This window comes from Salvelinus sp. IW2-2015, unplaced genomic scaffold, assembly GCF_002910315.2.
Source record: "Salvelinus sp. IW2-2015 unplaced genomic scaffold, ASM291031v2 Un_scaffold16540, whole genome shotgun sequence".
NCBI lineage: Eukaryota > Metazoa > Chordata > Actinopteri > Salmoniformes > Salmonidae > Salvelinus > Salvelinus sp. IW2-2015.
The window spans coordinates 35,963-53,667 of record NW_019957635.1 but is presented as its reverse complement, the minus strand read 5'-3'; the positions used below and the strand labels follow the sequence as shown (position 1 = coordinate 53,667).

Genomic DNA, 17,705 nt, shown 5'->3' with positions numbered 1-17,705 from the left:
AAAAGTCAAATCCAGTTGAAAAAGGAAACCAAACTAATGTGCAGTACAAACTGCTTTGTTCCATTTCATTCAGTGGGCTCAGGCAGTTGTTTTAATCACAGGAAAAATGATAGCTTACATCCAGGGGTAGTTTTAGCATTTCACATCTTTTTATTTATGTATTGAAGTTCTTCAACAATTCAGTTTGCACCCAAATCTACAATAGTTTGAAAACGTGCACAAAAACTTGAGTTTCTTCATCCCGCAAAGAATAATAAAAAATAAAATCTGATCCAGGCAAAGGAGATAGCAGGAACCTAGTGTTAATTTTAGAATCTTCCTTCTAGTTATTTTAAATGAATACCTCAAGTCTTATCATATAAAGACACACAATAATTGTTTTGCCCCTTGCAGCACCCTCCCACCCCTGCAGTTAAAAAAAATATTTTCTCTATTCAAAACAAATATTCCAACATTATCAATGTTTATCTTCCATCTTAATAATTTCAGCGAAAAGAAATTCATCCCTCTGGCCCGTTGTCTCCGGGTTACCATGCCCCACCCACCCTATCAGAATCCAGTACACAATAACAACACTCAAATGTCCTGAATAAGGAAAACATTTAAACGGATGAAAACAGGAATGACAAAATAATTATACAGCAAATAAAAGAGGTGACAGAATTCAGTTAAAAACACTCCTCAGTCCCACTTCAGAGACGTTTCAATTAATTCCTGATCTTGTCTTTCGGTACATCATTTACACCCCACGTATACCCATTACCCACAATGCCTCATTTAGGAAGTTCAGCTTTAAAGAATGGTAAATATCAGCGAATTCTAACAAGAGGACTGGTGTGTATTAAATAAACAATAAATACAAATCATCAAATACAGGGAAGGAACAGTCCACAACAGCTTGTTATTATTGGGTCTTTTTTTTCTTCATTTTTTTTTACATTTACTAAGAAAAATCTGACATTAAAAAAACATATTCCTTTTCAGATTTTTCCAAATTGTTTCCTCCCCGGCTATTAAGGTCAAAACATAAATACACCAAAAAAATATCTTTAAAAAACTATATGCAAAGGGAATTTAACATAATAAATAAATAAAATACCTTGATGTAATTACAGCTGAGTAGGTAGGTGTTTAACCAAAGGATTGGTTTTTGCATTAACTTTAGTGAGGGACCTCTCGGTAAAAAGTAGGGGGGGTTACGTCAGGTGCTGATGAAGATCCTCTATGTCAGTTGGCTGCCAGTCCAGTAGCTTCAGATGACAGCCTACAGCAACATAAAAAAACAAGAGATTCAAAAACTAGCCTTAAATGCAAGCCGCTTTGATTTCCTAGTCATATTAGTCCTCTTATTCTGAACCATGACTTGGCATATCAGTAGTTCCAGCGTGTTGTTCCTCACCTGGCGTTGATCAGGTACTCAGCCAGGCTGATGCTGGCAGGGGAGCCGGTGATGGTCACCTGCCTGTCAGAAGAGCCATCCACTGGGTTGGCAATCTTGATCTGAGCCCCGGACATCTGGCGGATCTCATTGATCTTAGCCCCCTGACGGCCAATGATGCAGCCAATCAACTGAGGCCAAGGAAGGCAAGAGAGAAAGTTTCAGAATACAAGACATTTCAACCACTCTTCTCAGGAGTGAAATGGATTTTAGACTAAAAACCCAGATAAGACAAGTACGCAACAATGAACACTAAACAAATTCCTGAATGATTTACATGAATCTTGGGCTGAAGTATCGAGAACAAGTAAGGAAGAGAATTCCAGAGTGGATGGAGACACTTACATCGTTTGGAATGGTCAGCTCATGGGAACCAGTTTGTGCAGAAGCATCCATCCCAGCTAAAGAGAGAAAACACAAGTCAGTGCCTACAAAGACAAAATGTTGCACACAATGCAACATAGAAATAAATAAAATGATTCCCGTCTCTACTCTTCCTCTGTTGACCTACCCTGGAAACCCTGGTTGTTGGGAGCGATGGGGAAAGGGCTCTGCTGCATGGCGAGCTGGTGGAGTTTAGTAAGCTGTGGAGAGAGAGATGGATACATGGAGAGGAAGAGAGAGAAGGGTTGATGAAAGGAGAAAGACAGGAACTATAAGCCAGGAGATACACAGGGTTATGTTCTGCATTATCACACACACACACTACATGACCAAAAGTATGTGGACACCTGCTAGTCAAACATCTTATTCCAAACTCATGGGCATTAATATAGAGTTGGTCTCCCTTTGCTGCTATAACAGCCTCCACTCGTCTGGGAAGGCTTTCCACTAGATAAGTGGTTCCCTAACTTGAGTGAGGAATCACGCTTCACGATCTGGCAATCCAACGGACGAATCTGGGTTTGGCGAATGCCAGGAGAACGCTGCCTGCCCCTATGCATAATGCCAACTGTAAAGTTTGGTGGGGGAGGAATAATGGGCTGGTGCGGTTTTTCATGGTTTGGGCTAGGCCCCTTAGTTCCAACACATTTGGGTGAGGTTTTGTTCTCGCCCGAGTAGCCTCGTTTCATTGCCAAAAATAAAATTAAACCATCTAGTGTTCAGCGAAATAACAACCCAATGTCAAATACAGGTAGCCTAGTCAAATATTAACATCCAATCCCATTAACCGTTACTCTCTCGCGGGAAACCTTCACTCTTGCGCAGACATTTAGAAACAAAACATGCCAACTTGAAAAATAAGTCACAGGAGTTTTTTGATCAAGAATAAAGATGACCTTCGAGTGTGAAGACTTATAAAAGCAACAGATACCATTAATAAGAAGTGGCTAGAAGCATCTTATATGGTGAGCTACCGAGTGGCTAGAACAGGCAAGCCCATACTATTGTGGAGGACTTGATTCTTCCTGCTGCTGCTGATATGGCTGGAACAATGCTGGGGGAAAGGTCAAAAACTATACAGACAATGCCCTCATCAAACAACACTGTTTCACGACGCATCAGTGACATGGCAGGAGATGTTTTTGAAATAATTTCTGCTTCGCATACAAGCCAGTGAATTATATGCGTTACAGCTGAATGAGTCAACATACGTAGCGGGCCTGGCACTGCTCATGGTATATGTCCATTACGTTTATGGGGGGTCAATTATGGAAGTCATCCTCTTCTGGAAACCAGGACAACAGGAGAGGATATTTAAGTACTGGACAGCTTTGTGACATCAAATGGACTTTGGTGGTCAATATGTGTTACTATCTGTACTGATGGCGCAAAAGCCTTGACAGGGAGACATAGTGGAAACGCGTGTGCAAGCAGTTGCTCCCGACGCCACTTAGATACTCTGCAGCAACAACCGAGAGGCTCTTGCTGCCAAGGGAATGCCTGACCGCTTGAAAGACGTTTTGGACACTACAGTGAAAATGGTTAACTTTGTTAAAGCAAGGCCCCAAATAATTAAAATCCAATCACATTAACCGTTGGATGTTAATTATTGCGTATGTAGCTATGTGAGAGTGGATTCTCGGCCCTCACTAGCATGAAAACTAAATACAGGCACAGACTTTGTAGAAACTGATTTAAGACTGAGACCCTCTCCAATACAACCCAACATTGCAGAGTTATGTGCATCTTTCCAAGCACACCCTTCTCATTAACCAATGAGTTATTCACAATTTTTGATGAACAAATAAGGTTTTATATGTAAGATGGCTAAATAAAGAGCAAAATGTATTGATTATTATTATTTGTGCCCTGGTCCTATAGAGCGCTTTGTCACAACCCGGATCGTGGGAAGTGACAAACTCACACTCATTCTTATGTTTAATAAGTGTATCGTTGTGTGTGGGGTTGGGGGGGGGCAGGCTTACAATGATGGCAAAAAACATTTTGAGTGCGCTGACCCTGGTACACAGCTGGAGGTTGAATGTTTTGAAGGGGTACGGGACTATAAAAAGAAAATGTGTTTTCACTGCTCCAGGGTCCAATGGCGGGAGCTTAACAGGTGGCATCCTATGACGGTGCCAGGGTTGAAAGTCACTGAGCTCGTCAGTAAGGCCATACTACTGCCAATGTTGGTCTATGGTGATTGAATGGCTGTGTGCTCGATTTTATACACCTGTCAGCAACGGGTATGGCCGAACTAGCAGAATCCACATATTTGAAGGGGTGTCCATATATTTGTGTGTGTGATATATAAATATTTATAAACTGGGTGGTTCGAGCCCGGAATGCTGATTGGCTGACAGCCATATCAGACGTATCCCCTGGGTATGACAAAATATTCATTTTTACTGCTTTAAATTATGTTGGTAACCAGTTTATAATAGCAATAAGGCACCTCAGGGGTTTGAGGTATATGGCCAATATACCACGGCTAAGGGCCATTTCCAAACTCATTCAAAGGTTTACCTTTATTTTTTACAATTTTCTACATTTTAGAATAATAGCAAAGACATCAAAACTATGAAATAACACATGGAATCATGTAATGAAAAAAAGTGTTAAAATCAAAATATATTTTATATTTGAGATTCTTCAGTGGCCAGTCTTTGCCTTGATGACAACTGCACACTCTTGGCATTCTCTCAACCAGCTTCATGAGGAATGCTTTTCAAACAGTTTTGAAGAAGTTCCCACATATGCTGAGCACTTGTTGGCTGCTTTTCCTTCACTCTGCAGTCCAACTCATCCCAAACCATCTCAAATTGGGTTGAGGTCGGCTGATTGTGGAGGCCAGGCCATCTGATGCAGCACTAAAATCACTTCTTGGTCAAATAGTCCTTACACAGCCTGGAGGTGTGTTGGGTCACTGTCCTGTTGAAAAACAAATGATAGTCCCAAGCGCAAACCAGACTGGATGGCATATCGCTGCAGAATTCTGTGGTAGCCATGCTGGTTAACTGTCAATCAATCTATTGTTTTGTGTTGAGGCGTACACATTTTTTTTGACTGTTGCTGTGAGGTAGGGCGGCACAGTATTTCAGCCTTCGTATCGGTTGATAATTGCCTTAAGAAATATATCAGTAAAGGATGATTTCATAGCCAGTATTTTGTCCATATATTTCAGTGTTAAATCTGAGCCACAAACAATTTATCGGTGTTGGACAGAATTTTTATGTGCATCCCTAATGGTATGGCTATATACAGTTGAAGTCGGATGTTTACATACACCTTAGCCAAATACATTTAAACTCAGTTTCACAATTCCTGACATTTAATCCTAGTAAAAATGCTGTTTTAGGTCAGCTAGGATCACCACTTTATTTTAAGGCTAGCATCAAACAAATTTGATAAAGCCTAATTTCAGAATTTCTCCCGAACATAATCAAGGCTGCAAAGAAATTAAACGATACACATGGCAACAAACAAAACATTTAAAGTACCAGCAAGCCTTAGCGATGCATCACTGCAGTGCATTTACTGATTGAAACTTAATATGGAAATAGAGTGGTTGGGGGAAAAAAAGAAGGTACAGCATGTAATAGAGAGTGGGTGCCATGACTACCCAGGAGGGTTGATGTGTAGATATATGGGCTCACTTACAGAATGACCTTCACTTACGTCAGGCTGTGGAATGGCGTGCTGTCCTTGGACAGCGTATGCCTGCAACGAGAGAAAAGCACTTAGGAGGGTGCATGGGAAATGGGTACAAAAAGCACACTCACAGGCTGTAGTATCCTGGAGACCCATGGCTGCGTTTAGACAGGCATCCCAATTATGATCGCACTAATTGGTCTTTTGACCAATCAGACCGGCTCTGACAAAGATCTGATGTGATTGGTCTAAAGACCAATTCGTGGGAAAAAAGATCAGAATTGGGCTACTGTAAATGCAACCGTGTCCTTGGATGTCTGGAATGAGAACGCTATGGGGTAATTCAGACAAGGATATGGACATATGGGTGACGCATATAGCCTAGTGGTTAGAGCGTTGGGGCCAGTAACCGAAAGGTTGCTAGATTGAATCCACGAGCTGACAAGGTAAAAGACTGTCGTTCTGCCCCTGAACAAGGCAGTTAACACACTGTTCCTAGGCCGTCATTGTAAATAAGAATTTGTTCTTAACTGACTTGCCTAGTTGAATAAAGGTTAAATAAAAAAATATGCACCCTCCAGCTAGTATTCAACCCATCTGACAGCTCAGCTACTCTACAACCACTGGAGGGGATTTCTCTCCGTTAACATAGAAACTCTGGGGGCCATTTGGCAATGGTGCTGACATCTGCACAGTGCAGACCACACTACTGAAATGTAGAAACAGACTTAAAAATACAGTGTTATTCAACTTCCCTTAAACAACTGACAATGCTATCATTTAAAAAAAGGAACACTTAATTAGAAAACTGATATATGAATTACAGACTAATTAGTTGATTAATTACAGAGGAATGAGGTTGGTTTATTTACCTGACCTCCCGCAAATATGACAGGAGAGCCTGAGGGTTTGGGCCTGTAAGGGATGGTTACACCCTTAGGCGGAGACTGAGGGGAGAAACAAAATCAACCATTAGGAACTGGAAAATGTACATAAGCGGTAGTTATTTTGAAGACACTTTAAAATGTAGGACAATGATATAAAAATCAGGAAGCTAAGCAACATCTCTGATGAAATAGAAAAAAGACGAGACAAAAAGGGGGTAGTGCGCAATGGTTCCCATACTACTACCTCGAGCATGACGACGCAGATCTGCTTGACACACTCGATGATGGACTGGGGGGTCCCTGCAATGGTGATGGCACGCTCCGTGGAGTTTGGCAGCATGTCCCCTGCCACCTGTACCTGAGCTCCTGTCGACTGGAGAGAGAAACAGGTAGGAGGGAGGGTCAACATTAAGTGTTCAGAGTTCTCTTTAGAATATCTGGTGGCACAGTTCATCTAGAGACCGGGGGCGATCATTTCTAATTAGCATAATAACATACTAGTGTGGGTGTACTGTACCTCTCTGATCTCTTTGATCTTGCAGCCGCCCTTGCCAATGAGGGAGCCACACTGGCTGGCAGGCACAACGATGCGCAGGGTGACTGGCGGTTTGCTGGTGGCCGTGCTGTTAGTCATCGAGCTGCTGATGTCCTGTAGGGAATCGGACGGAAAAACAAGATACACTGCTGAGGATGGCTTCAGTCCAAAGGCTAGGACTTACAGATTTTTTTTCATGATCTTTACTATGCAAAATCTGAATTGCTACATATCTTACTCTAAAATGGTGTATTTTTCATGGGTGCTTGACAAATATTTCAATTTATTAGTGATAGGTTTCCAGCCTGATTGAAATGTTCTGTGGCTTATTTGAAATCTGTAGTTCGGAGTCAAACCTCCTCCAGCTTCTCGATGATCATGGAAAAGGCTTTAAAGATGGCGGTGGTGGGGCCTGCCAGGGTGATGATCCTCTCTGGGCAGTTCCCCTCAGAGATGTTGATACGAGCGCCACTCTGTCACGTGGACATGACATGTTATTCATGCGTTTGCTTATTACAACGCTAAAATATTAAGACAATATATTTAATTGCATTTACACATTCAGCGCTGGCCTGAATTTGGTTGTAACATTGCAATATGTCAACCCTGAAGCACGAGTCATCAGAATCAGTAGAAAATGTCTAGAATTGGCCACTTCTCTCAAACTCCTTTCAATACGTCAATCCATGCAATGACGGACAACTCACCTCCTCTCTCATCTTCTTCACAGACTCTCCTTTCTGCACAGAAAGCACAATGTTTAAACAACAGTCACAGCCATGAATGAAAAGTGCAAAGCCGAACACTGTGAGAAACATCAGGAAGGCACACTCACCTTGCCAATAATGCTTCCAACTTCCTGCAGACAAGAAAAGCAATAACACATTAAAATCAGTAATCCATCTTTTATTATATATATTCACTTTACAAAAGCTTTACTCAAGATTGAAAGAACCCCATGTAGAAGTATTTTGTATTATATGCAAGTTATCCATGTAGTGTGCAATGTAAGGTTTATGCTAGTCCCGGGTGACCGACTCAAGACAGTGGCTGTAGAAAAAATATTAGGTTTATTTTAGTCTCGCGTTGCCATACCGCCAAAATCACGTTGTCGTCGTGCCGCCGTTGGAGGTCTAGAGAATTTATTGCAAACATTTGATGTTTTTGAAGATTTTGATTGGACGTTACATTTCAAGAAGCTCCCGAGTGTCGCAGCGGGTCTAAGGCACTGCATCTTAGTGCTAGAGGCGTCACTAGACCCTGGTTCGATTCCAGGCTGTATCACAACCGGCCATGATTGGGACTCCCATAGGGTGGCGCACAATTGGCCCAGCGTCGTCCGGGCTAGGGTTTGGCCGTCATAGTAAATAAGAATTTGTTCTTAACCAACTTGCGTAGTTAAATAAAAGGTTAAAAATATAAATAAAAAGAACCCTCCCCCAACACGCCCGTAGAAGGGGTGATGTGTGCCACTGTTTTCCGCCCGGGTAGTTGTTGCCTACGCTAGTGCTCGTTTTCAAGTTATCAAGTGTGGCCGACTGTCTGCGATTTATATTTATTGAAATTTCAAGTGGATTGTGCTCTGGTGACAGACTTTTTCCGCCATTCCGCACATTGCGGCTGAACGTATTCAATAAGCAAATACATGTAAAAAAAAAAAAAATATATATATATATATATATATATATATATATATATATTATAATATATATATATTATATATTATATATATACAGTGGGGAGAACAAGTATTTGATACACTGCCGATTTTTGCAGGTTTTCCTACTTACAAAGCATGTAGAGGTCTGTAATTTTTATCATAGGTCACTTCAACTGTGAGAGGCGGATCTAAAACAAAAATCCAGAAAATCACATTGTAGGATTTTTAAGTAATTAATTTGCATTTTATTGCATGACATAAGTATTTGATCACCTACCAACCAGTAAGAATCCGGCTCTCACAGACCTGTTAGTTTTACTTTAAGAAGCCCTCCTGTTCTCCACTCATTACCTGTATTAACTGCACCTGTTTGAACTATTACCTGTATAAAAGACACCTGTCCACACACCATCATCAAACAGACTCCAACCTCTCCACAATGGCCAAGACCAGAAAGCTGTGTAAGGACATCAGGGATAAAATTGTAGACCTGCACAAGGCTGGGGATGGCTACAGGACAAAGGCAAGCAGCTTGGTGAGAAGGCAACAACTGTTGCGCAATTATTAGAAAATGGAAGAAGTTACGATGACGGTCAATCACCCTCGGTCTGGGGCTCCATGCAAGATCTCACCTCGTGAGGCATCAATGATCATGAGGAAGGTGAGGGATCAGCCCAGAACTACACGACAGGACTGGTCAATGACCTGAAGAGAGCTGGGACCACAGTCTCAAAGAAACCATTAGTAACAATTACGCCGTCATGGATAAAAATACTGCAGCGCACGCAAGGTCCCCCTGCTCAAGCCAGCGCATGTCCAGGCCCGTCTGAAGTTTGCCAATGACCATCTGGATGATCCAGAGGAGGAATGGGAGAAGGTCATGTGGTCTGATGAGACAAAAATAGAGCTTTTTGGTCTAAACTCCACTTGCGGTGTTTGGAGAAGAAGAGGATGAGTACAGCCCCAAGAACACCATCCCAATCGTGAAGCTGGAGGTGGAAACATCATTCTTGGGGATGCTTTTCTGCAAAGGGGACAGGACGACTGCACCGTATTGAGGGGAGGATGGATGGGGCCATGTATCGCGAGATCTTGGCCAACAACCTCCTTCCCTCAGTAAGAGCATTGAAGATGGGTCGTGCTGGGTCTTCCAGCATGACAACGACCCGCAACACACAGCCAGGCAACTAAGGAGTGGCTCCGTAGAAGCATCTCAAGGTCCCGGAGTGGCCTAGCCAGTCTCCAGCCCTGAACCCAATAGAAAATCTTTGGAGGGAGCTGAAAGTCCGTATTGCCCAGCGACAGCCCCGAAACCTGAAGGATCTGGAGAAGGTCTGTATGGAGGAGTGGGCCAAAATCCCTGCTGCAGTGTGTGCAAACCTGGTCAGGAACTACAGGAAAGTATGATCTCTGTAATTGCAAACAAAGGTTTCTGTACTAAATATTAAGTTCTGCTTTTCTGATGTATCAAATACTTATGTCATGCAATAAAATGCTAATTAATTACTTAAAAATCATACAATGTGATTTTCTGGATTTTTGTTTAGATTCCGTCTCTCACAGTTGAAGTGTACCTATGATAAAATTGACAGACCTTACATGCTTTGTAAGTAGGAAAACCTGCAAAATCGGCAGTGTATCAAATACTTGTTCTCCCCACTGTATATATATATATAAATGTTTTACCACGTATTATTAGCTAAGCTAGCTGGCTACAGTAGGCCACTTTGAAGGCTAACTCAACTGAGCTGCTAGCTTGCTAACTTTAGTTTTAGCTAAGTGAATTAAATGTCATCAGCCTAGCTAACCGTCTCAAATGCATTTGAAAATAAAAGACATAGAAGAGGGTGAAATTACAGCTCCAGCTGTCAGTAAGGGAGATTGTAGGCTACTGATAGGGCAGGTCATTTTGTGGAGACATTATGAAAAGATTCTCACGTTCAGTCCCTAGGGGGGAAACCTTGAGGACAGAGAAATAATAGCAACATAATATTCAGTGGTCTAATTTGAGTAGAATGAAGCCTGTTTCTTTGTCATGTTTTCGTTGGGTGTACAGGGCCCAGCCCAGCAATAACACACTGACTCAACTTATCAAATCTAATTATGTGATAATCAATTGTGCATTGCTGGGATGGAATAGATGTCTGCTCACCAGGATCAGTGGAGCAAGCACAACCACGCTGGTATGGAGTTTTTTTGTTCACCTGAAATTAGGCTTTAGTCATAATCCAATAAAGAGGGGAAGGGGTCTGTCTGTAATGCATCCATGTTACATTCTCAAATGAAAATGTAAAAAAATATATACTGCTCAAAAAAATAAAGGACACTTAAACAACACAATGCAACTCCAAGTCAATCACACTTCTGTGAAATCAAACTGTCCACTTAGGAAGCACACACTGATTGACAATAAATTTCACATGCTGTTGTGCAAATGGAAAGACAAAAGGTGGAAATTATAGGCAATTAGCAAGACACCCCAATAAAGAAGTGGTTCTGCAGGTGGTGACCACTTCTCAGTTCCTATGCTTCCTGGCTGATGTTTTGGTCACTTTGAATGCTGGCGGTGCTTTCACTCTAGTGGTAGCATGAGACGGAGTCTACAACCCCCACAAGTGGCTCAGGTAGTGCAGCTCATCCAGGATGGCACATCAATGCGAGCTGTGGCAAGAAGGTTGCTGTGTCTGTCAGCGTAGTGTCCAGAGCATGGAGGCGCTCACGGGAGACAGGCCAGTACATCAGGAGACGTGGAGGAGGCCGTAGGAGGGCAACAACCAGCAGCAGGACCGCTACCTCCGCCTTTGTGCAAGGAGGAGCACTGCCAGAGCCCTGCACAATGACCTCCAGCAGGCCACAAATGTGCATGTGGATGATGATATTCAGGTTCCCACCGTGAAGCATGGAGGAGGTGTGTGATGGTGCTTTGCTGGTGACACTGTCGGTGATTTATTTTGAATTCAAGACACACTTAACCAGCATAGCTACCACAGCATTCTGAAGTGATATGCCATCCCATCTGGTTTTACGCTTAGTGGGACTATCATTTGCTTTTCAACAGGACACCTCCAGGCTGTGTAAGAGTTATTTGACCAAGGAGGAGAGTGATGAGTGCTGCATCAGATGATCTGGCCCGAACTCAACCCAATTGAGATGGTTTGGGATGAGCTGGACGCAGAGTAAAGGAAAAGCAGCCAACAAGTGCTCAGCATATGTGGGAACTCCTTCAGAACTGTTGGAAAGCGTTCCAGGTGAAGCGGTTGAGAGAATGCCAAGAGTGTGCAAAGCTGTCATCAAGGCAAGGGTGGCTACTTTGAAGAGTCTAAATATAAAATATATTTTGATTTGTTTAACACTCTTTTTCATTACTACATGATTCCATAGTTTTGCTGTCTTCACTATTATGCTACAATGTGGAAAATAGTACAAATAAAAACCCTTGAACGAGTAGGTGTCCAAACTTTTTACTGGTACTGGTACTGGTACTGGTGTGGTGTGTGTGTGTGTGTGTGTGGTGTGTGTGTGGTGTGTGTGTGTGTGTGTGTGTGTGGTGTGTGTGTTATACTATAACGTTAATACATTTCTCTGGGCTATAGTAGTAAAGGCCAAATTTATAGCCCAGAGAAATGCATTGAATAACACATTCATAAAATGGCAAAAAGACAGTCAAAATAAATCATAAGAAACAAGGGTTTGAAGTGTGTCTGTCCTATATCTGGGAGATATAAGAAAGTTCAGGATAGATAAAAAAAAAAAAACGTGTTTAACCCCTTTTTGGGTAGGCACAAAACGACCTTCATACTTCCATTTTTTTTGTTGCTGGTACTGGTTACCTTCAGACAAGTCCTGTGACTTGGAGAACACCATCGCGTTTGTGAGAATCTGCCTTTCCACAGTCGGGTCACATTAGTTTGTAGCCCAAACGGTTAGAACGCAACAAACAGAAGTTGGCCCATCACCCAGAGGTCACCCGATTAATCAGAATGGCCGATTATCTAGGGCCGATTTCAGGTTTTCGTAACAATCGGTAATCAGCATTTTTGGACACCGATCATGGCCGATTACATTGCACTCCATGAGGAGACTGCGTGGCAGGCTGACTACCTGTTATGCGAGTGCAGCAAGGAGCCAAGGTAAGGTGCTAGCTAGCATTAAACGTATCTTGTAAAAAACAATCAATCTTAACATAAATCACTAGTTAACTACACATGGTTGATGATATTACTAGTTTATGTAGCTTGTCCTGCGTTGCATATAATCGATGCGGTGCCTGTTCATTTATCATTGAATCGCAGCCTACTTCGCCAAACGGGTGATTTAACAAGCACATTCGCGAAAAAAGCACTGTCGTTGCACCAATGTGTACCTAACCATAAACATCAAAGCCTTTCTTAAAATCAATACACAAGTATATGTTTTTAAACCTGCATAGTTAATATTGCCTGCTAACATGAATTTCTTTTAACTAGGGAAATTGTGTCACTTCTCTTGCGTTCTGTGCAAACAGAGTCAGGGTATATGCAGCAGTTTGGGCCGACTGGCTCGTTGCGAACTGTGTGAAGACCATTTCTTCCTAACAAAGACCGTAATTAATTTGCCAGAATTGTACATAATTATGACATAACATTGAAGGTTGTGCAATGTAACAGCAATATTTAGACTTAGGGATGCCACCCATTAGATAAAATACGGAACGGTTCCGTATTTCACTGAAAGAATAAACATTTTGTTTTCGAAATGATCGTTTCCCGGATTTGGCCCTATTAATGACTTAAGGCTCGTATTTCTGTGTGTTATTATATTATAATTAAGTCTATGATTTGATAGAGCAGTCTGACTGAGTGGTGGTAGGCAGCAGCAGGCTCGTAAGCATTCATTCAAACAGCAGTTTCCTGCATTTGCCAGCAGCTCTTCGCTGTGCTTCAAGCATTGCTCTGTTTATGACTTCAAGCTTATCAACTCCCGAGATTAGGCTGGCAATACTAAAGTACCTATTAGAACATCCAATAGTCAAAGGTATATGAAATACAAATGGTATAGAGCGAAATAGTCCTATAATAACTACAACCTAAAACTTATTACCTGGGAATATTGAAGACTCATGTTAAAAGGAACCACCAGCTTTCATATGTTCTGAGCAAGGAACTTAAACGTTAGCATTTTTACATAGCACATATTACACTTTTACTTTCTTCTCCAACACTTTGTTTTTGCATTATTTAAACCAAATTGAACATGTTTCAATATTTATTTGACTAAATTGATTTTATTGATGTATTATATTAAGTTAAAATTAAGTGTTCATTCAGTATTGTTGCAATTGTCATTATTACAAATATATATAATATTTATATATATATATAAATAAATATTGGCCGATTAATCAGTATCCTCTTTTTTTGGTCCTCCAATAATCGGTATCGGCGTTGAAAAGTCATAATCGGTCGACCTCTAACATCAACGATACCGACGAGTCCTCTGACACTTGTAGGGGTCATAGAGCTAAACGGAGAACACCATCGTGATTGCAGTTGTTCCCTTAGATGGAGCAACCATGTACAGTTTATGTATCACTGACCCTGGATACGGTGGCGACTCTGCTAACACAACTAACCTTTTAGTTCAATAATATGCCGTTTTTATTAAAATGTAGTTGGCTTCATAATCTTAAGAGGAATTTAACTCGCTAGCTTACAAGGTTAGCTAACCTTTCTCAAAACTAACCCCATTGTGGCCAGCTTCTTCTTGTCCCTCATGCTAGCCTTTACAGCCATATATCACTTCAGAAAAGTCCATAGTAAATATACTGATATGGCCATTGTAGACCATTTCTCCACTCTGGTTGGAGCTTTAGCTCATCTCAAAATAACAGAGAAATGCTGTGAAAACCAGCGTGCTGCAAATGTTCTAAAATGTTTCGTGACCCGTGCTTGTCTTGTTTATATTTTTAGTCCTCACGTACTGTTGCTCCTACGGTACTAATCTGGTGCGCATCTTTGGAGCTCCATCCAAGCATGGCATTTCATTAGTTTGACGTGTTGCGAGGAGTCTGATACACCGGGTCCCGGCCCGTCTAGACAATTTTTGCAATAGAACTTCCACAGGCTTCCTGTTTTAGGGAAGCCTTGTTCATGACGATGCTATGTTTATGCTGACTACACAGTAATGAATGAGGTGTGTGAATGGAACAACCACAGTGTAATGGTCATAACTCTTATCGTCCATCTCCTGTGCACACTCACCTTTCCGTGCATAAGGAGTCTAATGGTTAGAGTGACATTGAGCCCTCCTTCAATCACACCGGTGTCCATAGTTGTTGTAGTGTCTGAAGTCTATATTCGCCAAGAAGTAGTATTTGGTCTTCAAGACAAGAGGGAGCAGAGACAAAAAAAACAGAAGTGTTAAGTTACAGATGGCAAACAATTGATGAAAAAAATCTATTCAAGCAAGAAACCAACCATTACTACTGACTTACATTTTTACATGTAGTAATTTACCATTTAACAGATTACAGAGCAACTTGCAGTTAGTCCATTCATCTTACAATAGTTAGGTGAGACAACCACATTTCAGTCATAATAAGTAAATTTTACAGGATTTAGCTAATTTACTTATATTGGTTCTGCTAAAAACAGTGAAACTAGCTAATGAGAATGCTGACCAGGGCATTGTTTCCTTAAAAGCGTCCTAAGACTAAGTTCATCGAATAAGTGAATCCCATTGCTGAACTTGATTCATTACACCCAAGGTTCACTAACTCTGCTCATATTGCAGTGTATTGATTCAGATATAGTGTCGCTAATGATTATGCAGCGAGGAAACCAGACGTAGCTACTAGTTAGCTACATTTATTACACCATTTAAATAGATAACACCGATTTAACAAAGTTAGTTCCAGTTGCCTGTATGTAGTATGATAATTAGTTAGCTAACGTTAGCTTGAATGCTAGAAGCATTGCTAGCTAGTAACCCTAGTGACATTGGCTAACATTAGTTACCTAAAGTTTAAAAACCTAAAGTTGATGAACCAATGAATGAAAAACGGTACCTACTCAGTCTTGGTAGAATGTGGATAGCTTCATCAATATTGTGCAAACTGCTCAATAGCGAGCTAGAAACGGATAGTAGCAGCTAACGTAGTTAATCAAATCAGAATGAGCGCAATGCTAGCAAGCTAGCATGTGACGATAATCCGCTATTTTGAATGCTGCGGCCTAGGTCCTGAATCATTCAGGCGCAGTTAGCTCTGTCCTTCACAATCCAAAGAAAATTCAGTAGTTAGGGCAGTCTTACCTGAACAGTCCCGTGAGGTGTGTTTAGGGGGAGGGTAGGGTAGAAGGGGAAAGGTTCGGGAGGGAATTTTAAAAGGATTCGGGGAAGAGGGAAGAGACGCTGCTGCTTGATCGGGCTCCACTCTCCTGCTTAGCACAAAAGACAACAAATTGAAAATCGTTCAACTTTCACCTTTAACCCGATCCTCCCCCACGATTTTAACCCCGCCCACTAAAAACCTTGGCCCTCGTCATAATATTTCTCAGTTGGCAAACACACTGAGGTAATGGGCACAGTCCCACACATTGGTGCTGATAAATAGATAGATTTTTACAAGCCATTTTAGAAAATATAAAATATATATTTTGGCTGTGCTGAGTGACTATATGACGGCCATATGAACAACAAGAAACACATTTAGCTAAGAAATATATTTTTTACTTTTCTTGCATTTTTTGGTATCTTATTCTTTTATTGTGAATTAACAGTATAGAAGGGTCTTACATTTGTGTTAAAAGAGATCAGGGAATATAATATAGGTTTGTGGCCTTATGTCGCAAAGCCACTGATGTGAGAGTAATTTCACCAGATGGCCATGCACAGTTAGCTCATTACTGGAAAAATAGCAGAGTATGTCTGGGAAAAAGCTGTTATTCAGAATAGTGTTGGACAAAAATACACAAAGGCTTCCTGGTAACACTTTACAATGAGGTTTCATTTGTAAAGGGTTTATAAAAGGTTATAATTACGTTATTAGCGGTTATTTGATCATTTGTAAATGCCTTATAAACCAGGAATAAACAGTTATATATTGCAATAACTGGTCAGTGTTTGCCAAATAGTAACCCAATATTTACTTCCAGTTATTGACCATTTATAAATGTACTTACAAATGCTTATAAAATCAACCCTTATGTATCATCATGCAACCTTATTTTCAATTGCTGCAGAGTTGAACAATAGTTATTTTCTCACTTTTGGGTGTGGTGCATTGTTGTTATCCGAGGAACAGAAGAGGTTGGTTTGAAACCCTGATGCCCTGGCAAAATTTACATCCAGAAAATGTTTCAATCATCATTACCCCTTACCAGATTACCCAGCCTGGTTTCATCGACTAGACGTAATATAGTAAATGTAAATCCGGCACACTCAAATTATACTGAACAAAAATATAAACGCAACATGCTACAATTTCAAAGATTTTACTGAGTTACAGTTCATATAGGGAAATCACTCAATTTAAACAAATTCATTGGGCCCTAATCTTTAGTTTTCACATGACTGGGCAGGAGTGCTTCACCCATCGGGGAGCCAGGTCCAGCTAATCAGAATGAGTTTTTCCTGCAGTCAGCATGCCAATTGCACGCCCCCTTAAAACTTGAGACATCTGTGGCATTGTGTTGTATTACAAAACGGAACATTTTAGAGTGGCCTTTTATTGTCTACACCATCAAGAGCATCCAGACTGGTTGCATCACCGCCTGGTATGGTAACGGCTTGGTATATGACAGTAAGGCGTTACAAAGGGTAGTGCGTACGGACCAGTACATCACTGGGGCCAAGCTTCCAGCCATCCACGACCTATATACTAGGCGGTGTCAGAGGAAAGCCCATAAAATTGTCAGAGACTCCAGTCACCCAAGTCATACTGTTTTCTCTGCTACCGCACGGCAAGCGATACCGGAAGTCCAAGTCTAGGACCAAAAGGGTCCTTAACAGCTTCTACCCCCAAGCCACAAGACTGCTGAACAATTAATCAAATGGCCACCGGATTAATACATTGACCCCCCCTCCATTTGTTTTGTACACTGCTGCTACTTGCTGTTTATTATCTACCTACATGTACAAATTACCTCAACTAACCTGTACCCCCGCACACTG

At 41.3% G+C, this 17,705-nt stretch overlaps 1 protein-coding gene across 4 annotated transcripts; it reads right to left on the bottom strand.

Moving 5' to 3' along the window:
- Positions 1 to 127: 127 nt before the first annotated feature.
- On the bottom strand, positions 128 to 16,007 carry LOC112080867 (poly(rC)-binding protein 2). Of its 4 annotated transcripts, none has more exons than XM_024146795.2 (13): positions 15,846 to 16,007; positions 14,795 to 14,912; positions 7,731 to 7,754; positions 7,603 to 7,635; positions 7,252 to 7,368; positions 6,878 to 7,009; positions 6,602 to 6,733; positions 6,346 to 6,420; positions 5,483 to 5,542; positions 1,950 to 2,022; positions 1,784 to 1,839; positions 1,400 to 1,569; positions 128 to 1,264 (listed from the first exon to the last, which is right to left on the bottom strand). In XM_024146795.2, exons 2-13 carry the CDS (start codon positions 14,861 to 14,863, stop codon positions 1,228 to 1,230), a joined length of 978 nt encoding a protein of 325 aa, XP_024002563.1. In that variant the 5' UTR covers positions 14,864 to 14,912; positions 15,846 to 16,007; the 3' UTR covers positions 128 to 1,227. The 4 variants fall into 4 exon arrangements, with proteins under 4 accessions (XP_024002563.1, XP_024002565.1, XP_024002564.1 ...); XM_024146797.2 differs by having other exon boundaries at positions 5,501 to 5,542; XM_024146796.2 differs by having other exon boundaries at positions 6,605 to 6,733.
- Positions 16,008 to 17,705: the final 1,698 nt, after the last annotated feature.